Source organism: Momordica charantia, assembly GCF_013281855.1.
Source record: "Momordica charantia cultivar OHB3-1 chromosome 11 unlocalized genomic scaffold, Mcharantia_2.0 BLBB01000011.1, whole genome shotgun sequence".
Classification (NCBI taxonomy): domain Eukaryota; kingdom Viridiplantae; phylum Streptophyta; class Magnoliopsida; order Cucurbitales; family Cucurbitaceae; genus Momordica; species Momordica charantia.
Window position 1 is genome coordinate 7879478 of NW_028275159.1, and position 27712 is coordinate 7907189.

General features: G+C 35.6%; 5 protein-coding genes across 9 annotated transcripts; all 5 read left to right on the top strand.

The window, feature by feature from the left end:
* The first annotated feature begins 280 nt into the window (after positions 1-280).
* LOC111010543 (uncharacterized) lies at positions 281-1680 on the top strand. Its single transcript, XM_022284004.2, has 2 exons — positions 281-772; positions 903-1680. The coding sequence occupies exons 1-2, from the start codon at positions 485-487 to the stop codon at positions 1428-1430; spliced, it is 816 nt and encodes a 271-aa protein (XP_022139696.1). The 5' UTR covers positions 281-484; the 3' UTR covers positions 1431-1680.
* Positions 1681-3084: 1404 nt separating this feature from the next.
* On the top strand, positions 3085-7914 carry LOC111010505 (Met-10+ like family protein). The gene is made up of 9 exons (XM_022283964.2): positions 3085-4104; positions 4486-4584; positions 5338-5457; positions 5552-5718; positions 5956-6026; positions 6351-6493; positions 6639-6750; positions 7418-7527; positions 7637-7914. The coding sequence occupies exons 1-9, from the start codon at positions 3220-3222 to the stop codon at positions 7778-7780; spliced, it is 1851 nt and encodes a 616-aa protein (XP_022139656.1). The 5' UTR covers positions 3085-3219; the 3' UTR covers positions 7781-7914.
* Positions 7915-12646: 4732 nt separating this feature from the next.
* On the top strand, positions 12647-14044 carry SPL (sporocyteless (SPL)). The gene is made up of 3 exons (XM_088119673.1): positions 12647-13322; positions 13420-13517; positions 13611-14044. The coding sequence occupies exons 1-3, from the start codon at positions 12728-12730 to the stop codon at positions 13926-13928; spliced, it is 1011 nt and encodes a 336-aa protein (XP_087975799.1). The 5' UTR covers positions 12647-12727; the 3' UTR covers positions 13929-14044.
* Positions 14045-16179: 2135 nt separating this feature from the next.
* On the top strand, positions 16180-27706 carry LOC148208065 (universal stress protein PHOS32-like). Of its 4 annotated transcripts, none has more exons than XR_015788811.1 (3): positions 16180-17028; positions 26418-26472; positions 27456-27706. XR_015788811.1 is itself a non-coding variant. In XM_088119613.1 (2 exons), exon 1 carries the CDS (start codon positions 16281-16283, stop codon positions 17025-17027), a length of 747 nt encoding a protein of 248 aa, XP_087975739.1. In that variant the 5' UTR covers positions 16180-16280; the 3' UTR covers position 17028; positions 17431-18173. The 4 variants fall into 4 exon arrangements, 2 of the variants coding, with proteins under 2 accessions (XP_087975739.1, XP_087975740.1); XR_015788810.1 differs by lacking the exon at positions 27456-27706 and adding an exon at positions 26705-27023; XM_088119613.1 differs by lacking the exons at positions 26418-26472; positions 27456-27706 and adding an exon at positions 17431-18173.
* On the top strand, positions 20081-27706 carry LOC111010415 (universal stress protein PHOS32). Of its 2 annotated transcripts, none has more exons than XM_088119612.1 (3): positions 20081-20922; positions 26418-26472; positions 27456-27706. In XM_088119612.1, the coding sequence occupies exons 1-2, from the start codon at positions 20157-20159 to the stop codon at positions 26429-26431; spliced, it is 780 nt and encodes a 259-aa protein (XP_087975738.1). In that variant the 5' UTR covers positions 20081-20156; the 3' UTR covers positions 26432-26472; positions 27456-27706. The 2 variants fall into 2 exon arrangements, with proteins under 2 accessions (XP_087975738.1, XP_022139521.1); XM_022283829.2 differs by lacking the exon at positions 27456-27706 and adding an exon at positions 26705-27023 and having other exon boundaries at positions 20083-20922.
* Positions 27707-27712: the final 6 nt, after the last annotated feature.

Genomic DNA, 27712 nt, shown 5'->3' on the forward strand with positions numbered 1-27712 from the left:
ATAAAAAAGGTATTAGATGGAGATGATAACATCCAACATTTAGATCATGGCTTAGCAAATACACCTGTTATTCAAAATTAAAATATCGACTATATTACACAGTTTATTTAAATAGATAGTGTTTATGTTTAGTTAAATAAAAATTGGATGAATCCACTAGAATGGCATGGCTGTAATTACTAATTTCTTAGTCATTTATTATAGTGATCCAAGAATTTACTGTGTTTTTCGGAAATAGACACTTTTCATTATTAGTTTGAAAACTTTTGAATGGTGAAACCAGACGAAGCGCGCGCTATATCCTCGCCGGCCCTCATCGTTCCAAAACTCAATCGCCACAAATCCATCTCCTCCACCAAACAACAGAAGAAAATATTCTTCAGATTCTCCCTTTTCTTCTCAGATTCTCATTCGATTTTCTCAGATTTTCCTTCCACTGTTTCAGAGCCTCCCAAACACCCTCCGAATTCGAGTTTTATGCCTAATGGACTCCGATGCGGCCAAATCGAGGAAGAAGACTAAACTGTTTCCGTGTTTCCGATCGCCAGCCTCCGACTGCTATGTCAGGACGGAGCGATGTAAGGATGTTCCAGACGAGAAGGTTTTTCCGTTGATGGCGGTGGAAGAGATGGATGGTACGATGTTCCACTCTGTTCGTTCGGTGGCTTCGTCGAAGGATGCGGACGATGAAGATTCCGGTTGCCGGAAAAGGAAAGGCAGCGGTGGTGCTCTGTCGCGGGCGATCAAGGCCGTTTTGTTCGGAACGGCATTGGTTAGTTCGCCGATCTAAATGAAACGCATCAATTTTATGCTCTGTTTTTCATTTTTCCGTGATTGATTTCATTTAATCGTTGGATTGCGTTTTCTGACGAAAAACTCTTCATGTTCCGTGAGCGTTGCAGGCGAAGAAGATGAGAAAGAAGAAAGCGAAACAGAAGCAAAATTCGAAGAAGGAGAATCAGATCAGGCATCATTCTGTGTCCTCAATCAGCGACAGATCAAGAATTGCTTCAGATCCTTACCACAACTACTCTAACTTCTCTTCGCGTACTTCTATGCCATTTTCATCATCCTCGTTCTGCAGTTCGTCTCCTTCCTCCTCAGACATCAGCGAGAGATCATTTGCAATTTATCCAACTGCTCCGAAACGATTATTCAGCCAGATAAATCTCAGAAGAATCTGCAGCGGTTGGCTTATGTTTCTGGTATGCATTCTGAGCTTGATTTTATGGGGAAAGATCTGTGCAATTGTCTGCACCTCGGTTTGGATTCTCTGTTTTTCAAGCCGGAGATTCGGATTCAAGTCGCCGGAAATAAAGGCCAGTGCGGCGGCGATAGATTCCGGCGAACACAATAAGAGAATCGTCATTGAAGGATTGCTGGCGAGAGACCGTTCAGCTGCTCAGAATTCAAGCTTGCGCATTGATTGATCTCTGCATCCGTTTTTCCAATTGCCAAAGGGCGCCAAAATGGTTCCAAATGGCGTTTCCATGGCGGCGACTTCATTTTTCAATAGGAATTCTATAAAACTTTATTATTAATTTTGTTCAATACAAAATTAATTTGTACATATATATATTTTTTGAGTTCTTAATTTGTACAGTTATCAAATTCACTTTTTTGCTTTTTTTTTTTTGAGATTTATCACATTCACATTAAAGCAATTTTTTTTTTTTTCAATTCTAGAATATCTCAAGGGAGTGTGATGTAAGATTTGAACATTTCACTTGTAATTAATTGTTATATGTTTATTACACTTTTTTTTTCTTTAATGTTTGAGTGTTGGGATTTCCATTAAACACTTAACACCCCAGCCTTCAAATGTAGACCATATAAATAAATCCAAAAAATGGTTGGTCTTAAAAATTAAAACCATTTCAAATGATACTATTAAAAAAAACCCCATTACTGTAGGTATATTCTATTGCATTAGTCGAAATTTTTTTTTAATCTAACCTTTTAACCGTGGGCATGGGAGATTCCAACCTTGAACTTTAAAGAAAAAAAAAATAAACGTCAATTACGTTTAACCAGATTGGGAAAAAAATATTTAAAATATAGGTACATTCTTTTTAGTACGATACGTAAGATGAGGTCAAATTCACAACCTTTTGATTAAAAATGTATACCAATTACTATTGAGTTATACTCGATTTGGCAAAATATAGATAAATTATTTATATAATAGGCGATTTTGCAATAGAACAACTTATTATGGATATGAAATTGAAAAATTCGTAAAGAGATGTATTTTAATACTAATTAGAATAGTTGATAGAACTAAATATCACTTATAAGTATATTTGATGACAGAATCGTAATAAAAATACTAAAAATATATGATTTTAGACATTTTCCATATGTACAAAATTAAAAAGTTATTATCGTACTAAATTTTTTTAAAAGTAATTTATATTTTTTGTAAATATCACGTCCTTTTTTTGGCTACCCATTGCTTATAAAAAAAAATAAAAATCAAACTACTCCGGCAGCTCATTTTATAACCAGCTTTATTATTATTATTATTATTAATTTTAACGATTTAAATATAGTAGGTGGGGAAATATTACTGACGTGGATGTTAAACGATTATTTGACTGAAAGAAAAAAGTAACAAAATATTAGTAACCTCAGATTCAAAATTTTCAATCATAAAGCAAATTTAGTTTTTACACTAATCCATAAGTAATTTAAATGAATAGAATATTTATTAGTTTAAAATGGTTAAATTATCCGCCTTCCACATTTATTAAACTGGACAATAATAATAATAATAAAATAAAAATTTTCATTTTAATATTCACATATTTGAAAAGTGACCATCGATTCTTTAATTTTATTTTTAATCTCGTTTTCTTTTATCACAATTTCGCCCGGCCGCTTCACTAAATATATCGATTAAATGTATTTGTAATTTTATATTAAAAATTGTAGGTTATGTATAAAATATGTTCTAAAATTAATAAGAATAAAAAATAGTTATTTTTTGCTTGTATGTTTTGTTTTTGTTTTTTTTTTCGCACTAACTCAAAGGAAGAAATGAGCAGCCCATGTTACCGCCAAAGACGGCCCAATTTAAGAAGTGAGAAGCCTTGTTCAAAGCTTAAACCTTCGTCTTCTTCATCGTCACCTGCAAATTTATCTCCGAATCGCAATCGCCATAGTTTCCACTTTCCAGGCTCTGGATTTTTCCCGTTCGATTCACTTGCCAATGAGATTATGGTTACGAAGCTGCTCCTGAGGCCTCAGTCACTTCCCCTCATCGCCTTTTCACCGAAATTTATCTTCCCTCACAAGCGGTTCCTTCCGGTATGCTTCAGCTCACCGTTCTCCTCTGCCCAATCCCAATTCTCCGACCACAGTTTCTCCTATGGACCTTCTCTTTGCAAGGGCGGCCATCCGAGTCCACCGGTATCCAGACAGCCGCAAACAGAGTGTTCTCAGTCCATCCTCAAGACCGTAGTCGGAAATCCGGAGAGGGAGCGCTTAGAGAACGAGGAGAATGAAGAAGTATTATTCAATGGAGATGCATTCACTCGAGTTTTCGACGTAGCAGCACTCCGAGTCCCTTCCAAAGGCTGTTTCGAACTGGAGAATAGGCTGCGCGGCCACCTCTTGAATTGGCCTCGGATTCGCAACATTGCTAGAGTTCCCGGCGATGAGGTCGAGGCCGAGCTGGTGGAGCTTGTGGGAGAGCAGAATTGGACCAATTCCGATGACGGAGATGGAACTAATATTGATTCGTTGCACCGGAGAATTTATGGGAAAGCTGAGGGTGATGGGGAGCCTCTGAGTCCGGTTTTGTACAGGGAAAAACTAGTGAAAACGTTCGAATCAAAAGGATATGTGAACTTCAGACACTTGGCGAAAATATCGAGGCCGAAGAAGAAGAAGGAGAAGGAGGATGAAGGGATGAAAAGAATGGGGAAAAATGAATTTGCCGTAGTGGAAGTTGTGGAAAGTGAGGAACTGGAAGTGGAGGATATGAAGGGATTGTTGGGAGATGAATTTAAGGGTGGAAAATGGAGGGGTTCGACTAGATTGTTGCTTCTGGATGAACGATATGCAGACAAAGGGGTAGAAGAGCTTCCGGAGGCGATTAAGGTGACTGTTACTGTTTCAACATCTTCATACTCATTAATAATTTCAATTTCATTTATGTTTTGATCTGCATTTAGGTCGAGTTTGGAATGGTAAAGACCAATTAAAATTGCTTTTCAAATGATTGATGCTTGCATAGTAAAAACTGTATTAGAAAAACCTATAAACAATGAGACTACTTTAGAGGAAGAATTTAACGTAAACCCAAACTAAGAGTCGAAACTCACTCTTTGGTGTTTCTTTTACATCCTGCATTAACCTTATGTCCACTTGAGTATCTTATATTGTGATAATTTTAACGAGGTTAAGTTGATGTGAACCTTATCTTATGTTTATCTTGTATTTTAGAACTTTTTATTTAATAATAAATTTCTTGTACTTCAGGCTCTGCTGAAAGAAGATACACAAGAAAGCAAGAATCCGACAATTGAGCTTGTGAGGTGCAGGCTTACTCTGTTTTATGATTATTGGCAGATGAATGAGGTATTCACAAAAGGGAAAATTTAGGTGTGTTAGTTGTTTTTATCTAATTCTTCCTATAGTTTTACTTTCCAATTTCGATTACTTGCTGTTACCATTTAGGAGATACTCTGATGGTCTAGTAGATCTTTGCAGAGAACCAATTGAATTGATTTTTTCCCCTCGGATTCAGTATTTCCTTAAAAATCATTGCTAACGCTTAATACGAGTCTCTTAATCTATTGAGTCTTCAATGCTGTTGTATTAATTTAATTTGGAAAAAAAAAAGTAATAGGTTTCAAATAACTTCCTTCAATGACAACATATCATCTTCAAAAAGATTGGATAAGGGCATGCTAGGTACATACTCGCACATACACAGCAACATGTTGACTGATGTTGATCTTTATCAATGCAAGACTTGAGTTCTCTCTCAAACAAAAGAGCCTTCAGAATTGAATATAACCCGTTAGCTTCTTAGGATGAACTCTTCCTTTCATATCTGTATATTTCTATAGGTTATTTGAATGTTTTCATACAATTTTTTTTTTCAATTTTCTTGTGTCAAAGGGATTACAGTTTTAGTAATTATATTATATTTACAACTTACAAGCTCCCAGTCCCAACAAAACCATCATACCCCTTCCTGATTCGGATGAAATTTTAACATGCTGGCTAAATAATATCAGTAAATTCTTCTTCTCTGCTTGATGAATGTCAGATTGCACAAGTTGGGTCTTGGAATTCACTACTGAAAGTCCTTTGCACTGCTTTCAGGTTTTGGAGGCCCTGCTTCCTAAGGATATGATTATTCCTTCAGCCTTTGAAACCGTTGGACATATTGCACACCTAAACCTTAGAGATGAACATCTCCCATACAAGAGGCTTATTGCCAAGGTAAGTTAGGTCATGGGGTTTATCAACTCATTTCTTCAATCAAATACTGTGGAATTCAATTGCATTCTCATAAGAAAGTAGCCTTTCCATTCAGGTTGTTTTGGATAAAAATAAGCCAAAGATACAAACAGTAGTGAATAAGATTGATGTCATCAACAATGATTACAGGACAATGCAGCTTGAAGTTTTAGCTGGGAATCACTCTCTCGTGACCAAAGTAGTTGAGAACGGTTTACGATTTCATTTGGATTTGGCAACAGTGTAAGCTCCCCGTTCCTCAAAAGCCAGTCAACGATTAATTGAATTTGCTTTCCCCTTTATCCGAGTATCATGAGAAGTTGCATCATGAATGACAGCGTTTGGAATAGTACTTCACATGTTCTTTATGAGACTGACATAGTAATCTTTTGAAAGATTTCTGAAGTTGGTTGTAGATCCATGATTTAAAAAATTGAGAAATTGGAAGTAAAAATAGATTTTATCTCTTTCCCCTTTCAGGTACTGGAATTCTAGGCTTGCAACTGAGAGACAAAGGCTACTAAGTGGCTTTACCTGCAGTGATGTTGTTTGTATGTTATGTCCTAGATTCTTATACTATTTTTGTCTTAGTTTCATTTAAACGATGTCACTCTGCATATTTTCTAAGTTTGCATCCGCCTTCAAAGAGTCTTATAGGAACAATTAAAAAGTTGAATTAAACATGTAAATGAAGATCAATAACATAACATTCAAAGCCTTTCCAAAATTGCTAGAAGTTTAAAAGTAATTAAGAAATAAGAACAAATGAATGGCAAGTAAGGTTGAGACTTTTAATTTCCATGGGTCCTCTTATGACATAGTTAATGTGGAAATTTCTATCTTTCTTTCTTCTTCTAAAGAATGGGAATCAACAGGTGATGTCTTTGCTGGAGTTGGTCCAATATCCATATCTGCCGCAAGAATAGTGAAGAAAGTATATGCTAATGATTTGAATCCCTACGCGGTTGAGTATCTGGAAAGAAATAGTGTTGCCAATAAGCTCGAAAGGAAGATCGAGGTATGAAATCTGTCAAATTAAAAGGCACATAATGATATTCTCGTTTATTAGTGGTCTCAATCTATCTCCAAACAGGCAGTACCATTGATTATGAGGAAACATTTCTTCTCATTCATAACGTTGTTTTATTTTTACCATTTTCAAGGTTTTTAACATGGAAGGAAGGAGATTCATCAGTGCTATGTTTGCTAGTGAGAAAGCTGCTAAAATAACACAAGTTGTCATGAATTTGCCAAATGATGCTGCTGAATATCTAGGTTCGAACCCCTCCCAATGTCTATCACACATCAGCATCATGTTACAACCATCACCCATGGGATGCCATACAAATTTTCTGCTAGGATTCAGATAATATCTTATTTTCAACTATGAAAAACTGTTTATTATGCATTTAGAAGTAATTTTGGAATTTCTTATCATGTTTTACCCTTTTTGTGGTTAGATCACCATGTATATTTTTCAGAAAAATGCAAAAACCACGCTGAATAGGCATCCTTAAATTTTAAATTTTAGCAATTACCCTGAAACTTGTGAAATCATTTCAATTAAACCCTACCATTATTTTAAATTTTAAAATTTTCATTCTTTCGAGAGTTTGTATCTTTGAACATTTTCATTCACTTTCATTAATTCAATGAGAAGAATTCTTGTTAAAAAAAAATTAAACCCTACCATTATAATTCTTTTAACTGCAAGTTTGCTACTTAAAAAGATGTGCAAACTATTTGAACTCAGTTACAATTAAATCTTAAATCGCTAAGATATGAGGCCATTGCAATTAAACCCAGTTACTAATAGAGTTACAAATTAATCAAATAAAAAGTTTTGAGTGTGCAATTTTCGAATACCATTATAATTCTTTTAACTGCAAGTTTTTCAATTCTGCCCCCTCGTCCTGCTACTATCTCTGTTCATGTATTGTAGATGCTTTCAAAGGGATACTAAGAGACCGACCAGATGCTAAATTTACGTTGCCAATGATCCATGTTTATGGATTCTCAAAAGCTCGGGATCCCGAATTCGACTTTCATGAGGTTTAATGCCAAAATGTTAAATTTCCACATTGTTTTTGTTTTGCTGATGTGCTTCCTTCATCATTTTTCTGCATTATAACTCTCCATGTTGTAATTGATGTGAATGCAGAGGATAAGAATTGCACTGACTGAGGTTGCAGTTGATGTTGAAATGCGAAGGGTCCGACTTGTGGCGCCAGGAAAATGGATGTTGTGTGCTTCATTTAGACTTCCCACAAGTGTAGCTTTTTCAAAGCGTAGACTTAGTATGTAAAAATTGCACACAAACCAGTTATTTTTATATGGTAAATATTTTTACACTAACAATTGTAAAAGTATGACATTTTTTCCAGTAGTGTGTAACATTTACATTTTTAAACCCCTTGAAATCTAATAGATTTCTGATCACATCCTCCAGAGAGCTCTCTTATCTCTTCCTTCTCCAAGTTCATGGAAGATGGAATCGAGAAGAAAGTATCAGTAACAATAGGTTTTATTGCGGACAATTCATGATGTTCATATCGATCTATTATGTGTTTCTGCATCTAGTATTAGGTAAACTTCATACAATAATTGTCCTAGTTCTATTGTATCTTTTATTTCATTTATAATGGAACAATGATTTGATTATGGATTTACTACCATCATGGGTAATCTCATACAAACACCACACACAAAGATGTAAGTAGGTTGATTCGAGTTCTTTTTACCAAAATCAACTACACAACAATGGTGGAAGATGAGTTTATTGTGGAGAGAAGCAACTTGATTGACCAACTAAGGTGCTTAGTGATAAGTGGGGTAGGAGTTTAGAGACAGGAGGTTCGCTTAGAAACAACCGCCCTCCATTGACAAAAACGCCCTTACATCGTATATGAAAGGAGCCAAGCTATGAATCCACAAAGTCCATTCAAACTAAAAAAAAATGCAAATACAAAAAGAGAGAGGCCTCCTCAACAGTACAAAATTAGAAGAATAGAAAAAAGAAGAAAAAATGTAGTATTTGGTATTTGGATCCATGGGTTTTGTTTCAGCAGACATGTCCCAGACAAGGTTTGGTTTTAGGTGTGATGATTTTGTTTTGTACTGAATTTAGTCCACAGCAGAAAAAACCCCAACTAACAGTAACAGCAAACACACTTGACAGAGACCCTCTATATAACAATAAATGGGCCCTGCCCTGCAACAGACAGAAAGTTGGACGGCCCAGATTAATCCCCGGCCACACCCAGTCCCTTCTGGGATTGAGATCTAAATTCATATAATATTAAATATACGATTTATATATGTATGTATGTATTATTATTATATTATGTGTAGTGTGTAGGTAGGGCTGTGGGGGTATGTGTGGTCCACATATATGCTTATGGAAATCTCCTTCCCTACTTTGTATAAAGCTACAAGCAACAGTTACTCTAAACTAACTTCTTCTATTTTCCTTCTTTTTTTTCTTTATTCCAACTTAAACCCTCACCCAAAAACCCACACCCCTCTTTCATCCCCCTTTTAAGGCCCTAATCTTTGATACCCCTCTAATCAATTTTGGTCCATGGAATATAATATAATAATAATATTGTTGGGCTTCGAGTGGGACCCACAAATCACAAATTAATGGTAAATAGATTACATGGAGTTTCAAAAAAAAAAAAATTGATTTTTAAGTTGTTAGAAGGAATATACTACGCTCCACGCCACCATTGAAAAGTTTACCCTTCATTAAATTGATTCCGAGGGATGAGAAACTCAAACGCTTCTCTATTGTTAATCAAGGATTTGGTATTCCCTCCTCATTAGCAGCATAAACTTTGATCCACTCTTTCTCTTCTTCTTAATCTTTGACATAATAATTAATTTTTATGATGACTATCTATCTTAAGAATTAACTTTTATGTATTTTTTGATACCAACACGATCTTCTTTCTCTTTTTTTTTGGTGGAGCTAGGGTGTAGAAGATGGCCACTTATCGGAGATACTAATTTGTGGGAGAATCAATCGTATAAAAAGCTATAGCATCATCATCACATCAAATGTGTAGGAATTAAATGAAGAGTTTGGATTTGAATGGAGAAGAGAGAGAGAGAGAGGAATTGAAGTAGTGGGGGAGTGCGTAGGCGCAGGAAGGGCAGGGCGCAGGCGGCAGCAGGCAGCAGCAGCGCATCAGTCGACTCCGTCGGCCAATCATTCAAAGCAAAAGCAAAGCAAGGCACAATCTGCTTCCCAGAAACCAAGAATCCATCGTGTCCGCCCAAACTCAGCAACCCCCAACTCCTCACACGTGTCATCTCTCCCCTCCCTTCCCACGTGCCAATCCCCCTCCCCAGCCGCCTATCTCCTGGGGACCACCTTCTGCAGGGTCCCACAAAACAAAAAAATTATAAAATCAAATAAAATAGGACTCTCTCTCTCTCTCTCTCTAGTCTCTCGTTGTGTGCAACGGCCAATATCCAGAGGAGGATCTAGGTCCAGCGCGGGGGGAGTGGGGCCCACGTGGCCACGTGGCCGAAGCCCATTTGGAAGGAAAACATTTAATAAAATTCCGTTTGTAAGTGTCTCACCCCGATCGCGTCGACACGCTTCCGTTCGGTCACGCGGTTTGGGACCCTTGACCCTCCTGACCGCGGGCATCACTTGCGTGCAATATAAAAGCGACGCCGTTCTGCATGCATGATCAATATCAACTTCAATTTTGTATTGAGATTGACCATTTATCTATTAATTTTTTGGATTCAATAATTAATTCTTTTATTTTTAAATTATCGGAATGGGATGGATGTGACAAAGTTTATTCCATTCCCTCCATTCTTGTTTATTAGCAGGTGGTTTTTAACTGCAAGTTAAATGGAAGGTTATGAGTCAAATGGCTAAACTAGAGTTGATCAAATCTGATCGAGCAATAAACCTGAATAAATTCAAGGGGATTCTCTTTATAAATAAGAGGGCACAAGATACACTCTCACAACTCTATTATTGATATTCTCGACAAAACCTTTTGTTAATTTAGGCAACGAAGTGCGTTGGGGTTAACATTATATTGGTGTGTAGTTTTCTTTGTTTGCAAGTGTTTATTGGAGACATTCACGCTTAAGGACCAAGACTAAATTCCTGCATCAACGTAATCGATTCGAGTGAACTTTAATGGATAAGATATTTATTACTACTCATAATTGTGGGAGGAAAAAGAACTAGAATCTAAAACAAAACTTTAAGTTAATGCTAATAATAATTTTCAAGTGTTTGGATATGTGTAATTGTCTTTTTTCACTCGGTTCAATCTATATATTCTTTTGAAATGATAACTTCAAAGTCGAGGAATTTATGATATTTTTATATATTTAATAATGAGAAAATAGTATCAAAGCGAGCATTGGAGTAATTGACATATATATAAAAAAAAAAAGAAAAAGACAGTGAGAAAATTGTAAAAACACCGTCTAATTATAAGAGTTCTTACAATCAAACTCCTCTATCTTACAATATTTAACTAGTTAATTGCAACTACGTGATAAGTTCATAGGTGATTATAAGAGCCTGATTTTCAAACATTCTCTAAGAAATATAGTTGGTTGCAAAGGTCGATTTTCAACGTCAATTTGGCAAAGGGAAAAAAAAACCAATCTCGATCGTCTGCTGCTCACTCCAAATATCTAGAGAGCCTTTACCCTCTCTCTAATATTCTTTTTAGTACAACAAATATGAAGATGAGAACGAAGAATCAAATAATTAACCATACAAGAATAAGAAAAATGCCTTAATAGTTACATTCATATTATCTACCATCTTTAATGAGTACTTTCTATACTATACCTATTTAAGTAAAATTTTACTCTCAATCAAACTTTCTCTAATTTCTCTCCTTTTTTTTCACTATTTCTTTTGGATACTATTCATTTTCACCCAACTCTCTCACTCCGCCACTTTTTCTTCAGGAATATTTTTCTTTATAATTAATTTCTATTTATAGTATTTCACTTTTGGATACCAAAGTGTAGATAAAAAAAAAAATAATAAATAAAATAAAAGGCAAGGTTATATGAAAAATACTAAAATGAAGGATATTTATTTAAAAAAATTAAAGCAAAAATAGGTGTAGGGTAATGGGAAGAGGGTTGAGGTTTTTGGTATTTAAGGAATCACATCATTGCAGTTCTACGTACTACCCTACTTTCACCTCCGTCCCTTCTCTTATATAACACCCAAATCTTCTCATTTCTATTTTCCATCACAAATTATTTCCCACTTTATATTCCTTTTAATTAAAATCAAACAATATTAATTTTTTTTAATTCTTTTTTTATATCATACTTAAGATTCCTGGTTAGCCCATGAATCGACTATATATTGGAAGCATTATCTAAATGCTTAAAAAGAGTGGACTTCCCCTTGTTAATTAGTTGGATGTTCAAATTATCCTTGCCCACATGATTTGCTATATTGGGAATGATTAGAGAAAAATGTGCCGATAGCTAAATTACATTCGTTGAATTAATAATAGTTCAAGTAGTCAAATATAGTCCACGTATTAATACTCATTTGGATCGTTTGTTACTTTCTTTCAATTGTTGGGGTTACTTGCTGAGTAATGGGGAGCGGCACAGTCTCGGAAAATATCCATTCCTTGGTCGTTGGGGCTCAAAATCTTCCTTGCGAACCTGCTTTACTCAAGTTTATTAGGGGAAGAGAAGTTACTTTTTATTTGACAAAATCTAAGAAAGCCAATTTAATGAATAGATCTTGAGGCGACGAGTGACTTCCTGACCCAACCCAGAAGAAACTCATGCCAAAACCTCCAAAATATAACCCAAACAATCTAGTCCCGGGGCAAACCCCAATTGAAAGGCACGATTCTATGTGACCATTAAAATCATTTGTCATTCTAGTACATAGAAAGACAATGGGAGTGGATTGAATTTATGTGTTTGGACCGACTACGTGGACTAAAAAAAAGAATACAATAGAGAGATGAAATAGACCAGAAAAAAGAAAAAAAGAGAGAGAAAAAAAACCAAACAAAACATACATACACACACTATACATAATCAGAAGATGATCACCAATAGACATGGCTATGTCCCCATTTTCTGCTATTCAGACAGGTAGTTCTGCATGTCCCTCTCTCTCTCTCAAATATAAAAATTACATCTCCCAACCTTAAAAACCCAAATCCAAACCCCAAACAAAACAAAATTCTCACTACACATCAAGACCACAGAAACCTCTTCAATGGCTACTCCAATGCTTCTCATGGCCGCCCAAAAATCCAACGCCAACGCATCACAAGAAACCAAGCCAGAGCCCACCAAAACCAGACCCTCAAGATCGTCAAAGTCCGCCCCCAGAGCCCCCGCCCACAAGAAGCCGCCGCAGCGCGGCCTCGGCGTCGCCCAGCTCGAGCGCCTCCGCCTCCAGGAACGCTGGAAGAAAATGACCGAAATGCCCCCGCCGCCCGTCCACGCCCACCACTTCGCCAACATTCCCGGCCTCCACTTCTCCGCCGTTGATGACTGTACTGGCGAAGGCGGTGGTCTCGTCTTTCAGGGGATGGGGAATGTTGGAGGGTTTGTCGCCGGCGCCGGAGGGTTCACGGTGGTGGAGCCGTACACGCACGGCGGCGGAGCCCTGGATCCGAGGGTTCTGATCGGAAGTTACGGCGAGGAGGATTTGAGAGAGCTCTCTTCAATCCCAAAAATGCCGATGCCGTGCGTTTCCGATCGCTGTGATATTTGCTTCAAGGTAATATTTATTATTCTTCGTATCAACTTGTTTGGATTCCGAGAAAATTTCCGTGACGAGAAAACGGTTATACATATTCATCTCCGTTTTCCGACGCCCAAATCGATTAAATTAATTACTCACGCCATTTTTCTGAGTTCACGTTTTAATAAAACAGAAGAAACGCGTCAACATTTCCACAGAACTGCCGGCGGCGGCGGCCATTATCAACACTGACAGTTACGATTTTCTCGGACTGAGCACAAACTCCGCCGCGAGAGGCGGCGGCGGAACCAACCAGGTGATCAAATCAAAACGAAAACCACACCAAAAACAAGAAAACAAAAAAACCCACTACGGAAAATTTGAAGAAGAACAAAATTAATTAATTTGTTTGGTGCAGGGCGGAGCAGAGATCAAGCAAATACACAGGAAATTAGTGGGGAACGGCGGAGGAGGAGGAGAAAATATATTAATGGAATACGAGTTTTTTCCTGGGAAAAATGGCAGAGGCACAGAGTTCAAGGAACTGGAAATGCCAAAGGAAGAAGAAGAAGAAGAAGAAGAATTTTCGTTTGCAGAAGAAGCAGTGGATCATGGAGAAGCTTCGTCTTGTATTACTACAACCTACAACACTGCCATTGTTAATAATAATGGCAGCAGTAGCAGTGGTTCCAGTGCAGTTGATTTGTCTCTCAAACTTTCATTTTAGATGCAAAAATTGGGGGAATCCACTTTTTTTCTTCATCATTTCCATGTGAAGCAGACCCCAAATTTATATGCCCCCTCCCCACTACATCATTTTGAATTTCATATATATACTCAGTTTAAATGTTTTCCTTTTAAGTACTTCATTGATTTTTGGCCAGCTTCATTGTTTCTTCCAAATATTTTGAGAATCTTTTTAATATGTATACCTCAAACTGTCACCATATGATTATTTTTGTGTGTAACTGTTGGATATGTATTATTTACTTATTAATTAAATGCATTTTCAAATAAAGCTTAGTTACTTATTAATAAGTTGGTATTAAAGATGGTAAAAGATACCTATTTATACTATCAATTCGATTTCTGAACTCAATTATACTTTTGATGCTTATTTGAATTCATGAACTTTTAATTAGAGACATGTATCAATTATTGCTTAGCTAAACGTATGTTGTTACAACTTTCTTGAGAAATTGTCTTAATTAATTATTTTCATTATCATAGACAAGTGCAAGAATAGCTGTAATGAGGTGGTTTTAAGAAATTCTGGCTTAATAGATAAACTTTGACTTTCAAATATGAGAAAAACTTAAAAAAAAAAAGAAAAAGATGAGCCAAATCAATATTACAAAAGAAAGAGCTAGCTAGCTTGGTTCGAATTAAACAATAATAAAATTCACAAAAGTTTGATAATAGATATACACAAATTTAAAATGATAAAAGCAATAAAAATAAAAAAAGGAATCCATGTACTAAATGCATTTTTTTTTTATTAATTTTAAATGTGAAAGCCCTCATATAACATCTTCATTTATCTAGTGAAAAACATCTACGTGGACATCTGTTTGAAATTTAAAGCATACATTTACCCTAAAAATTAATATGTAAAACAAAAATAAGTTGGTTAGATTATAATTTGATCTCTAAATCTGTTTGTGTCTAATAGACCAGGGCCACTTTTGTTAATGTTTATATTTCTTATTTTTTTTGTTTTTGTTTCTAGATTATTTCTCATGGTTTTCTACTTTAATTTCCAATAAACGGAAATAGAATTGGGATTGTTGGCTGTTTTCTTGTTATTTTTCTATTTGTTTAACACATTCTAGAATTTTAAATTTAAACAAATTGTTTTTTATATGAAATTAAAGTTTTTAAATTAAATAATATTCAAAATTTTGTGTTATATTCATTTCTTTTTATAATTCAAGAATGATAGATAAAACAATGCATTTATTTATGTTTTGGAAAAAACAAAAATCGGGAGTTTCTTTTTATAATTCAAAAGTTTCATGAGTGTTTTAAAAATACCTTTAAGCAAACATTTTCGTTAATATTTTGAATGATAAGTTGGCTTAGCTAAAGTTAAAACGATGTGATAATTAATGCGTAAGTTTGTTTGAAACAATTTGTTGGACGACGTAGTTCAGCCATGTTAATTACCTTAACTCCTTTAGAATGACATCGTCAAGTTAATTATTCAAGAGAAGCTTCTATATTAATTATTACGTTGTTCCATATTTTACCACATTAAAATACATTCAAAATATTAAACGATGTTTGCACAAATAAAATTATTTTTTTAAACTATTATGATTATGAATGTTTAGTGGTAGCATTGAAACTTTTGAAATGATGAAGTATTTTTGAAACAAAAAGTTGCCATCCCTATCATATCAATGGGAAAAAAAATTAAGTCCTATGTTCTTAGACAATAAATTTTGTACATCGGCCGGACATATTTTAATGATGCCCTCATTTGAAAGTCTAAAAAAAGTAAAATTTGCAATATTTGGTAAGTCTATAGTTCAAAACTTTTTTTTTTTTTTTTTGAGTTCAGACAGATAAAATTTAATTTTCTATGTACAATTATATGTGTTTTATGGTGGCACCGACCTAAAAATTAATTTACTATCTATTTTCTAAACAATCAAATGTAGTAGAGTCGGACAATTGTTTCATTAGATTATTAGTCGAGGTGTGTACAAATTGATCCGAACACTCATCGGTATCAAAAACAAAAACAAAAAGGTATAAAATTTAAAAGTCTAGGATAAAGATGGACTCGTGAAGAAGCTTTTTATTTTTATTTCTGGAAACAAACCAAATTAGAGGTTAAAATTGAAATATTGCTGCTTTTTTTTTCCTTTCGAAATATGTGTCAATTTCCACTTGGGCCATGATTCAGACCAGGCCCGCGACTATGAAGATAGCCCATTTAATTAAGCCCACTCTCTAAACATTCATTCCCCCATCTTCCTTTTTCGTCTACGCAATTTCCACTCTGAACCAGTTCCTCCACGATCTCTGAGCTTCGATTTCCCAGTATTTCTACAATCCTACATCCAATTTCTCCATGGATCCTCAGCAGCAGCTTCGAAATCCCAGTCTAGACCCCGACCCCCAGCTTCCGTCCATCAAAATTCACCATCCAGCCTCCCCTCGCCACCCCTCCGCCGCCACTCCCGCCGCCACCCCCACCCCCACCGCCGGCGCCCGCCGCAAGGTGGGTGTTGCCGTTGACCTCTCCGAAGAGAGTGCTTATGCCGTCCGCTGGGCTGTCCAACACTACATTCGCCCCGGTGATGCTGTTATTCTTCTTCACGTCAGCCCTACTTCCGTCCTATTCGGCGCCGACTGGGGCTCCATCGACATCTCTCTGGACACCGCCGGCGATAATCCTGACGATCAGGACGATCCCTCGAACCGCACCGAGCGGTCAAAACGCAAATTGGAGGACGATTTCGACGCCTTCACGGCCTCTAAAGCCGCCGATCTAGCCAAGCCCTTAAAGGATGCTCAGATTCCATACAAGATTCACATAGTGAAGGATCATGATATGAGAGAGAGGTTGTGTTTGGAAGTCGAGAGATTAGGGCTTAATGCCCTGATTATGGGCAGTCGGGGGTTTGGTGCAGCTAGGCGCGGAACCGACGGCAGGCTCGGCAGCGTTAGCGATTATTGCGTTCATCATTGCGTGTGTCCTGTTGTGGTGGTGCGTTTTCCGGACGAGAAGGACGGCGGCGGCGGCGCTGTGGTGGCGCTGAAGGAGGAGGACGACGTCCTGATCAAGCCTGTAACTGAGGAGGCGGCGGAGTCTTAAGGTTAGATATCTCTGTTTGCCGAGATTGCTTGTTGTATTCTGATGGGTTTCCTTGGTTTGCTTACTGAAGCCAGAAACGATGATATGTTAGCTGTAGTTTAGTTCTCCATTGGAGCAAAGTTGAATGCACGTTACATCAGAATGTTTTAAATTTGCTGAGTGTTTTCGATTTTCATGTTTGATTGGAAGGGCATGGCTATGGCGGACTTGTTTTTGTCTTGCTTCATATAACTGAATGTAATTATGCTATATGTAGTTGAAGGCAGAATGTATTGTGTGTTGTTTCTGATTTTATATATTTGCATACAGTTTGCCGGAGTTTCTGCACTTTTTTAGAATGAATGTTTCTCATAAAAAGTGGAATTTCCTTGCCTTGGATGATACTTTCGTATTTGGTATATAGGAAATTATGATTTGCTGATAATGTTGTTGAGGAGATACCCAAAAAACTTTATCAACTTAAAACTCTCGTTTCTTCTAGAGTTAGCCTTGGGGTGGTCGAAGCCTCACCAGGATCGGTGAGGTGGCCGGTGGGCGAGTCGATCGTACTGCAGTTAGAATGATAATTTTGTAAGGGATACTTGGGAAAAATTTTGTATTTGAGTAAAATTACAATGAGTTACTGCTTCCTTTAATGTTACATAGATGATTAAAGTCTGGTAATGGCAGTTCTTGCCCCTTGCCTCGAATCCATTCCTCAATTGTAAAATGTGAATTTGGTATTTATATTTAGAAAGCATTTCTTAGTAATCCAAATGCTAATCTCATTGGGAACATGGCCGGTTCCTCAATTGTACATGTTGTGAATTTGGTCTTTGAATTCTAAGGACTAGTATCATGGTATGTATGGAGAATTGTTAGGGTGGGTTTGGTACGACTCAACACTATTCTCAAACGTCGTATTATCAATGAGGGGTGTTCTCTTGGATTGGAGTCCTTTTCTATAGGCTTTTGGGTGTATTTTGTCAGGCTATTTTCTTTAATGTCTCGTCATCCTTAATTATTAATTTGAAAGCAGGAGCTTATAGTTACTGTTGTGCAGGGAAGTTTTGTTCTATTGATTACTGTATTTATTGCTGTAGCTACAAATACTAGTTTTTTCTCCTCTTTTTACTATAGAAACCTGCGATGAGCCATTTTGAGTGCCTTGTGTTCTTAGTGTTACTTCTTATCAGAGGTGGTCCTTTCATTCATTTCTGAGAAGACTACTGGATCAATAGCGACATTTTTCTTCGAGTCAATATATCGCCTTTTTAATTACAAACTTTTCGGGGTAAACATGAGCTTTTGTGCTCTCTTTTTTGGGTTTTCCCCCATAACTTTGATTTCAACATCCCTATCATCTTTCCCTATTTGAAGATGCTCGTTTTTGTTTCGAGCTAAAGAGGCTAGTATCCTCGCCCCTCGGCCTGGAGTCCTTAGGATGTCATCTCTTTCTATTCTCCACCCTCTACGGTCACATTTCTTTGTTTTATAGGGAAAGATCAACATCGTTGGCTTAATTTATGGGGAGCGGACGAGTAAATATAAAGAGAAAATTGTAAGTTAAGAAAGGACAACGATAAAATAAAAATGTATTAGAAATGATAAAATAAATTTGACTCTTCCTAGAATAATTTAATGTGTATTTTATCTTAATTTATTATTATTATTTTTCTTTTTTTGAAATAAATTTATTATTATTATTTAAATGTATTGTGTTATTTTTCTGAAAATTTCAAACATTCTGTTATATTTCAAAAAATATATTTATTTTATGCTATTTACATAAATATCTCATAAAAACGTATAAAAAGTGTGATGGATAATGTATATGTGAATAAAACAGATAATGAAGAAAAGTGTGCATATTAAATAATACACCAACATGCATTTTTATTTTTATATTTTTTTACCATACAATTCATTATTTACCTCAACAAGCAGTGTTTAATTATTTGTCAATTTTGCAAGGGTACAATGTTAGGGATCAGCAAATTTTTTTTTCCATCCATAGTTTCGTGATGAGGAAAAGAAAAAAGAAAATAGAAATAATTGTTCTACTAATATTTGTCTCTACGCTATTTTTCAACTTTTAGATATAAACATTTTTTATTAAATGTTTGTTTCACCTCAAAAAATATAAATTCTTCTTATTTGAATAAAAGTTCATTGGATTCAAATTAAATAAATATTTGTTCCAATTATCAAATTTTGGTTGTCGTTTTTGCTTTATTTTGGACAGACATCTAGTTTGCTTCATTGCATCATGAATGTTAATATAGTTGGAGGCGAGGTGACAATATAAAAGGTAATAATGAGATAGAGATGAAGGGCACGATTAGAGAGATTATTCGAAATAAACAAGAGGTGGTTGTATGATAAAGTTTCAAGTAGTAAACAGTGTATCACTATTTCTTCTTCACTTTTCATGACTTGTTGAGATGTATGCATGATATTGGTACGACAAGTAACTGTATTGCTGGCATATAAGATAGTGTTTGATATGACATTCTCGATCATTGTGCTCTATTAAATTTATTGCCATACGTGAAAGAGCCATTTGATTTGGTTGGGCTATGACCAGCTAACAACTTCTTATCTCCGCACACCCCAATTGGTAGCATTAGTCCCACCTAGTCTCACATAATTGAATACAACCTATCTCATTTCACTTGGTTGGGCTACTAACATTGGCTCATACTAAGCTTGTCTAAGTGACTTCACCCACGTAGTCGAGCTATGATTCATTAGGCACCTTCTAATCTCATCTATACTACCTACGAAGTTAGCAAACTCGGAATAGCTAGATTATTTTTAAAGCTATATTATAAAACAAAACAAAAAAATGGAATAGAATTTAAGGAACGAATCAATAGAAAAAATCCACATATTAGGCAAATAAATGATTTGTTAGGAATTATTTTAACTCTAAAAATAGTAGTGATTTTGAGTTTTTAAAATTAAACTTAATTATGAATATGGGCCCATCATCTAAACCAGGCCCATCTCCGTCCAGTTCAATGTGGCCCATTTAATAGCCCACTCAAAACTTTTGTCTCCACTCGGAACCCGACCAGTTCTTCCATATTCTCTGCCTTTTCCCATTCCAATTCCCACAATTTCTGTATCCCAAATTCTGATTTCTCCATGGATCCTCTGCGGCAGCTTCGAAATTCCTCCTTAGAACCGGACCCGCAGCTGCCATCCATCAAAATTCACCATCCAGCCTCTCCTCGCCACCCCTCCGCCGCCACTCCCGTCGCCACCCCCACCCCCACCGCCGGTGCCCGCCGCAAGATTGGGGTGGCTGTTGACCTTTCCGAAGAGAGTGCATATGCTGTTCACTGGGCTGTCCAGCACTACATTCGCCCCGGCGATGCTGTCATTCTTCTCCATGTCAGCCCTACTTCCGTCCTCTTCGGCGCCGATTGGGGCTCTATTGACATTACTTTGGATGCCGCCGGTGATAATCCTGACGATGAGGATGCTGCGAATTCTGAAAACGGTAACCGCACCGAGCGCTCCAAACGTAAATTGGAGGATGATTTTGACGCCTTCACTGCCTCGAAAGCTGCCGATATAGCTAAGCCCTTGAAAGATGCTCAGATTCCATACAAGATTCACATAGTCAAGGATCATGATATGAGAGAGAGGCTGTGTTTGGAAGTGGAGAGATTGGGACTGAATGCCCTGATCATGGGCAGTCGGGGTTTTGGTGCAGCAAAGCGCGGAAACGACGGCGGGCTCGGGAGCGTGAGCGATTACTGCGTTCATCATTGTGTGTGTCCTGTGGTGGTGGTGCGTTTTCCGGATGAGAAGGATGTGATCGGGAGCGGTGGTGGTTCTGTGGTGCCGAAGGCGAAGGAAGTCGCCGCCCAGAAAAAGTCTGTAACTGAGGAAGCGGAGTCTAAAGGTTAGGCATCTCTGTTTGCTGAGATTGGTTCTTACATTGTAAATAATAATGGGTTTTTCTTTGTTTGATTTCTGAATCTAGAAATGATTTTAAGTTAGCTGTAGTTTATTTTTCTCTTGGAGTAAGGATGAATGCCGGGTGTATCATATTGTCATAAATTTCCTAAGTACTTTCGATTTTCATGTGTATTTATATCTTGTAAATTATATTTGAAGAGCTTTCCGAACTTGCTCTCAATATATGAGAAATTGTGATTTGGTGATAATGATCTTTGGGATACTTGGAGAATTTTGTTTCCGAGTAAAATTATAATGATGTCTTCCTTTTTCGATGTTACATGGATGATTAAGTTCTGATAATGACAGTTATTTGTTGTCTTGAGTAGTGTTAACGCAGAACTGCGTCACTGGGAACATGGCTGATTCACCAAATGCACATGTTGTGAGTTTGGTTGTCAGAAGACATTACTTGAAGTTGAATTTTTTATTAATAATCATTTTTAAGGACTATATGTATGGAGAATTGCAAGACAAAGTGCTTCAGTTTAATGTCTCACCAAATCATTGACTCTTGCCTCATTGCCAAAGAATTGATTGATGATTGGAAATGAAAGAATTAAGGAAGAAGGAAGGAGTGATGATCATTAAACTCGATCTTCAACAAAAAAAACAATCTTTTCATAGTGTTGACTAGAGTCTCTTGGACACTACCCTTGAAGCCAAAGGCTCTAACTCTAAATGGAGAGGGTGGATCCACGTCGTCTTTCCAATGCTATTAGGGTTATTGGGCAAGGAAATCTCCTTTCACCTTTTATTTTCGTCCTCATTGTAGACTTCTTAGTAGCCTTCCTCCGGTAGGGCTTCATTTGAGCCTAACGGAATGGTTCAAAGTTGGCAAAAGTAATCTCATTGCTTTTTTAATTTCTTTATTTTTTGGATAGGAAACTGAAATCTCTCTCATTGGTAAAAAATTCTAATTTGTGGATGATACTATTCTTTTTATTTATAGGTTTTTGATAATCTCTTCACACTGATAAATCTTTTGAGCTTATCTTGAGCCTTAATGTTGGTCTGGTCAAGACATTGATTTTAATTTTTAGGTCCAATTATAATGAGATGGGAAATCTCCTTACCCCTTTTATTTTATATCCAAAGACTCTTGTTTTCTGGACTCCAATTATCGATGGAATCCAGTACAATCTTCAAACTTGGAAGAGCCCAGTTCTTTCTTAAGGAGGTAGATTAACTCTTTCAAGCCTTTTTTTTAATCAGCCTTCCAATTCCTAACTTGCTAGATGTCTACATTTCTCATGCCGGAAAAAGTAGCCGTCTGAATCGAGAAGCATATAAGAGATCATTTGGGAAGGTAACAAGAAGGAAGGAGGTGCCTATTTAATCAATTGGAAAATAGTAAGACAGGATTATCTTAGGGACATTGGATTAGGTAATATTAGTAAAAGTTCAATCTCTCTGCTAAATGGCTGTGCAGAATCTCATGCAAGAAAAATGCTTTTTAGAAGGGAGCGATGACTTCTAAATACGAAGTTTCTAAGGAGAGTGGTAGTCTAGGCCTTGCCTTGTCAAATATTCTAAAGTTTTGTGAAAGGATATAATCAAGTTGATAGTGTGCAACAATGAAAATATGATATTTCACAAGGATATTTGTATGACAAATGGGAACGAGATACCCAAACAATAGAAATTATTTTATTGGTCATGTGTAGAATTTGAGTCTTATTCCTGGGATTTAGCTTCCCAAAGGAACTTCAATGATCCTGAGACCGCAAAATGAATATTACTTATGGACCCCATCATTTATTAGTTGTTGCAATCTCCTTTCTCACCAATATAGATGGTTGTGCCTCAAAGACCCCATTGGTGCTTTAAGTTGCGTCCTTTTGGTTAGATATTTCTAAAAGATTTTTGTGTCCTTGATCTATCTTTCATCAGTATGGTTTTAGTTCACTTTTATTCAATTGGAGAGCCTCTTTGTAAATCCATTGGATGAGTTTTACCTATTTTTGTAATTTCATACATCAATGAAATTGTTTCTTATCTAAAGAAAGAAAAAAAAAAACCTTAAGAAAGTAAAGATTTTCATATTGGAGCTTTTCTTGAAGAGCACCAACCCTCATGACGAGATTCGAAGATTTTTTTTTTCTCAACCCTAATTGGTGCTCTATATGGAAAGATGGTGAAGAATCTCAGGTCCATATTCTTTTGATTGGCGTATTGTTATTTCAAGGAGTATAGACAACTTTCTTTAAATTTGCTTCAGTGCTCACCCCTTTCTTTCAAAGTGAAAGCTTAGTCAGACCTTTAAGACGTTCGTGGAATCTTCTTTTGAAATTCTTATGGTTCTTCATGCTTAGTAGCATGCAGTTCGCAAAGATCATTCAGCATTGTCCCTTTGTTCTAAATGTTATCTATCTATTTTGTGTTTGTATTGCTCTTGTTGAGGTTTTTCTAAGGATTTCTGTTCTTTATTTTCTTCTTTCACCCATTTGGGTGTTTGTATCTTGGAATTTTTTCTTTTCACATATCAATGAAAAGTTTTCTCGTAAAAAAAAAAAAAATGAAAGCATAGTCCCTTTGTACAAATTTTGTTAGAGCTTTACTTTAGACTTTCCGGTTAGGACGGACAATAAAATTTTCATGGGGGTTGAGAGATCTTTTTCTCTTTTGTGGGAGCATATTATTATTTATTGTTGCTTTGTCTTGGTGGAAATTATCTAAACCCTTCGTTTACTTTCTGTTTGCACAAATTGGAAGGTTCTCTTTTGTTTATATTATTTATTTATTTTCTGTAATTCCCTTACCTCAGGCCGAGGCTTTCCTTCCACTTTTGTTTATTCCACTTTACCAATGAAATATCCTCGTATTAAGGAAAACAGGTTTGCTAATTTGTTGAAGTAACCTTTTCACTGTTTACATGATATTTGGGGGAGTTGAAACTTGAAAGGTCTTATATAGAAGAGAAAAAGTTTGGCCACTTAAACTTCTTTCTGTTTTAGGTGGATCATTGTTGTTGGTATTTATATTATATTTATTAATTGGGTCCATTAATATATCTGATTCAGATAATATAACCCTATTTGAGATGTGATTATGGTGCACAGCCAAGTACCTGCAGGGAGTCGCCTGTATTTTTTGTTGCAGTACAAATTCTAATTTATTCAAGTACCTGTTATTGATTTATGACTATGATATTTTGCTCGTCTAACTTGCAAGTGCTACTGTATGGAGATTATTTAGTAGAACTATAGGAGCAATCTTTACGTTGTTATTTATCCTATATCTTTATGTTCTCAACACACCGCACAAAAGTTCACTATTTTGATGTAGTTATTGAATTTACTTTCAAAAGAAAATTATGTTATATGAATTATGAATTAATTGCCTGGAATTTCATTTCCTTTTTGATAATTGAACTTATACAAGTTTATCCCTTTTTAAATTAAAAAAATAATATATATTAAAATGGTGTATTTAGATAAGTATCATTCTTTTAAAGACAAATCTTAAATGACTTGAAATTGGTTTGAAATAACATTTTTGTTAATTTATCGAAAATAAGTTTCAAAAGAAATTATCATTTGGCATTGAATTTATTTGGAAATAAATTGTACAAAATCGTAGTTGAGTATTTCTTTATTACATTATTATGTATTCAAAAAAATTACATTATTATGTATAAATGTCTTTTTTTTGTTTATCTTAAATTCCTTATAGTTAAATATTTGTTTTTTGGTTTGAACTAAACTTAAAAAAATATATTATCATCAATGAAGTTTTATTACGAGTCTTCAAAACATTGGCTCAATCATATTAGTTTTATCTTTTAAAAACAAAGAGATAGCATAGGGATTTAAATACAATAAACTTTTGACTTCCAAAACATGATTTGGGATTGAGAGTAACTTTTAGACAACAAAATTAGGTTTTACACTCCTTGTGTATGTGCTCACCTACAATGACGGCATAAGAAGTCCTAAAAATAAATGGGAAATTTCAATACTTGGCTTAACCATATGTGGCAAAGAATTGACTTGAGGGGAAGTTATTGCAACACTTTTTCACTTGCTAATAATTATTAAGGCAAAAGATTCAGCTATTAATTACGTTCTTTTATTGTTGAATTACGTAGTGCTCATTCTTTTCAAATGTAAATTAGTCTGTGATGTTATTCACTAGCACGAGTTCCACACTTTTAAGTGATTGTACTGATTGTTATGAACTTATGATTGATTTATTTGTGGTATCAATGAATAAACACATGTTTAAAAGGGCTATCCAAAGGATGCATCTTTTTACTTTGAAAGTATTGATTGATGAAATGTTTTGATTCTTGAAAACTTTTTTATGTGAGAATTATGTGATCCTCAATTTGCTTGTATATTTTTTTAAAAATTGCTTTGGAAGGAAAATGGATTTGAAGCATGAAAATTCTTACTGAGTTAGAGTACCTTTTTTACTCATTTTTGTTTATGTAGTGGTTCCAGAGGGAGGATCGAGTGATGATTCTATTAAGTAATGAAGTTTAATGTGTCATGAGCATGTGAGAATTTTGTTCAGTTTCTAATCTGGTTAAAGGATTTAGGTGGAATGTGTTGACAATACCATCTTCTTCTGATCTAGGAGGGAGGTTTCTTTTGCCAATCAGGATAGGTTCGTATCTGGCCTAAAGATAAATTAGGAAACTGCTTTGTAACTGATATCAATTGGGACCTTGCTTGGTTGGTGGGCACAACTTGTGGGGTTAAAAGTTTCTCTGTTTCCTATTATATTCGTGGGCTTCCCTTTTGCCCATAACCTTAGACCTTTTTGAAGCTCGGTGGTGGAGGAAGATTAAGAAGTGTTTCTCTTACTGGAAGAAAGCATACTTTTCTAGGGAGTTCGGCTTACACTTACGCCTTACCCATATTTGGTCTGTCTAAACTGGAAGCCTGCTTTACTTTTTGCCTCTATTTCGAATTCCTTTTCTTTTTGGTTAGGTTAGAAAATTTCACGAGGGAGTAAGGTACCGGGCAGATCTCATCTTTAAATGGGAAACAATCTCTAAAGTAAGCGATGAATCGCCCTCTTGATTTAAATGGTTATGATTCTTCCTCTTAGAGTTTGAATTTTCTCGTCATACATCGTTATGATGCTTTCCCAATGAACTTGGCTCTCTCATGATATATTTTCGTTTGTGTCCGTGTGTGTTGTGAGATGAAAGGAACGAAAGTTTACACTTCAGTTTAAATGTTATTATGGACAAGATTGTTGCTGTGTTGGATATGCATTCAACTTTTGACATGTTACCCAAACTAATGTATGTATTATGTTTGTGCTTCATAGTCTACAACATCTTCAAGTTTGTATAATGGATTCTCAATATCTTTTTATATAGGTATTTGATTTTATATAGGTATGTGTTTTCTATTTGTTAGGGATTTATTATCTTTCAAAAAAATGATACGAATAGATAACAACATGCTGCCTCTCTTGCCACAGCCACAGGTGTTTAGCAGATAATATCCAAATCAGAGACTGATTTCCCCACGTGCAAGTAAGGATATATAACCAATGCCTCTGCCTTTATATCTGCGTAACTCTCTGCCTTATTTTGATTTTGCTTCAACAAGTGGAAATTGTGTTTCATATTTTGATCATCTGACCGAAAAAAAAGCAGAATGATGACATTCAAATTAAGAACATTATAGCTTTGATTGTATTTCTTCAAGTTTCCATATAATCTGTATATCTGTGTTTAATTTTCCTCGTATTTCTTCTTCATGTAGTTTGTGTTGAAAAGCTTGCATGTGTCATCCTGATTAGCTGAGGTGCAAACTGGATTGTTGTTGTTTTTGAGTCTGAATTACAGAGCCCCTGTTTTCAGAGACGAAGAAACCACGAATAAGAAAATAATGTCTGAAAGATTTGAAGTTGATGTCTGGCCTTTCGTTACGATGTCAATAATATTTGCTTTCTTCTGCCATGTTTATTTATGTGGTTGCAAATGCAAATTACTGAAATCCTGGAACAAGTTTGATTTGATATGTTGCTTGATTTTCTCTTTAATGGTTGAACTGTGAAATATACCCACTTCCTTTGTGCCAATTCAAACCCAAAAGCTTCCATAAAGCTTTCATTCAATGCTTTATGACCCTTAAACTTTACTCAGAAAAACCACTCTACTTTTTCAACATGGACTGGCAATAATTCCTTCATCTCATCTTATTATTATAATTTAGTTACATTCCTATTTTCATTAATCTCTTAAAATCTTCTCTTCCTAAATTTTTTCATCTCTGCCACATCATTCTTCATTTTTACAGTCGTCATTGGTTGAGTGTCCTCTTGTTGTATTTTGTATGCAATACAGTGACCATATTTTTAGCTTTGAATTATGTTATCTTAAGAACTATAGGAATATAGATGATGTAGCTAAGAATTAAGATTCTGTTGGTAAATTGTGATTGATTTCTACCAGAAATGATGGTATAGTTCTTATAGATGATGTAGCTGAGAATTAATAATTTGTTGATGTAGGTGCTAACAAGTTCATTTTCATGGTCAAATGACTTCAATATACAAGATAATGATTATTTTTTCAAGCATATCACTATTGAAGTAGTTAGGTAAGTTGGTTTAAAATATACTTAATTTATATTAGGTATAATGTATATGGTTAATGTTAATTTACATTGGGTATATTGTTAATGTATTTGTTGTATATACAACTATTATTGATGTTTCAAGTATATAAATGTATGTTGTTGAAATATGAAAAAACATTCGTATATCTG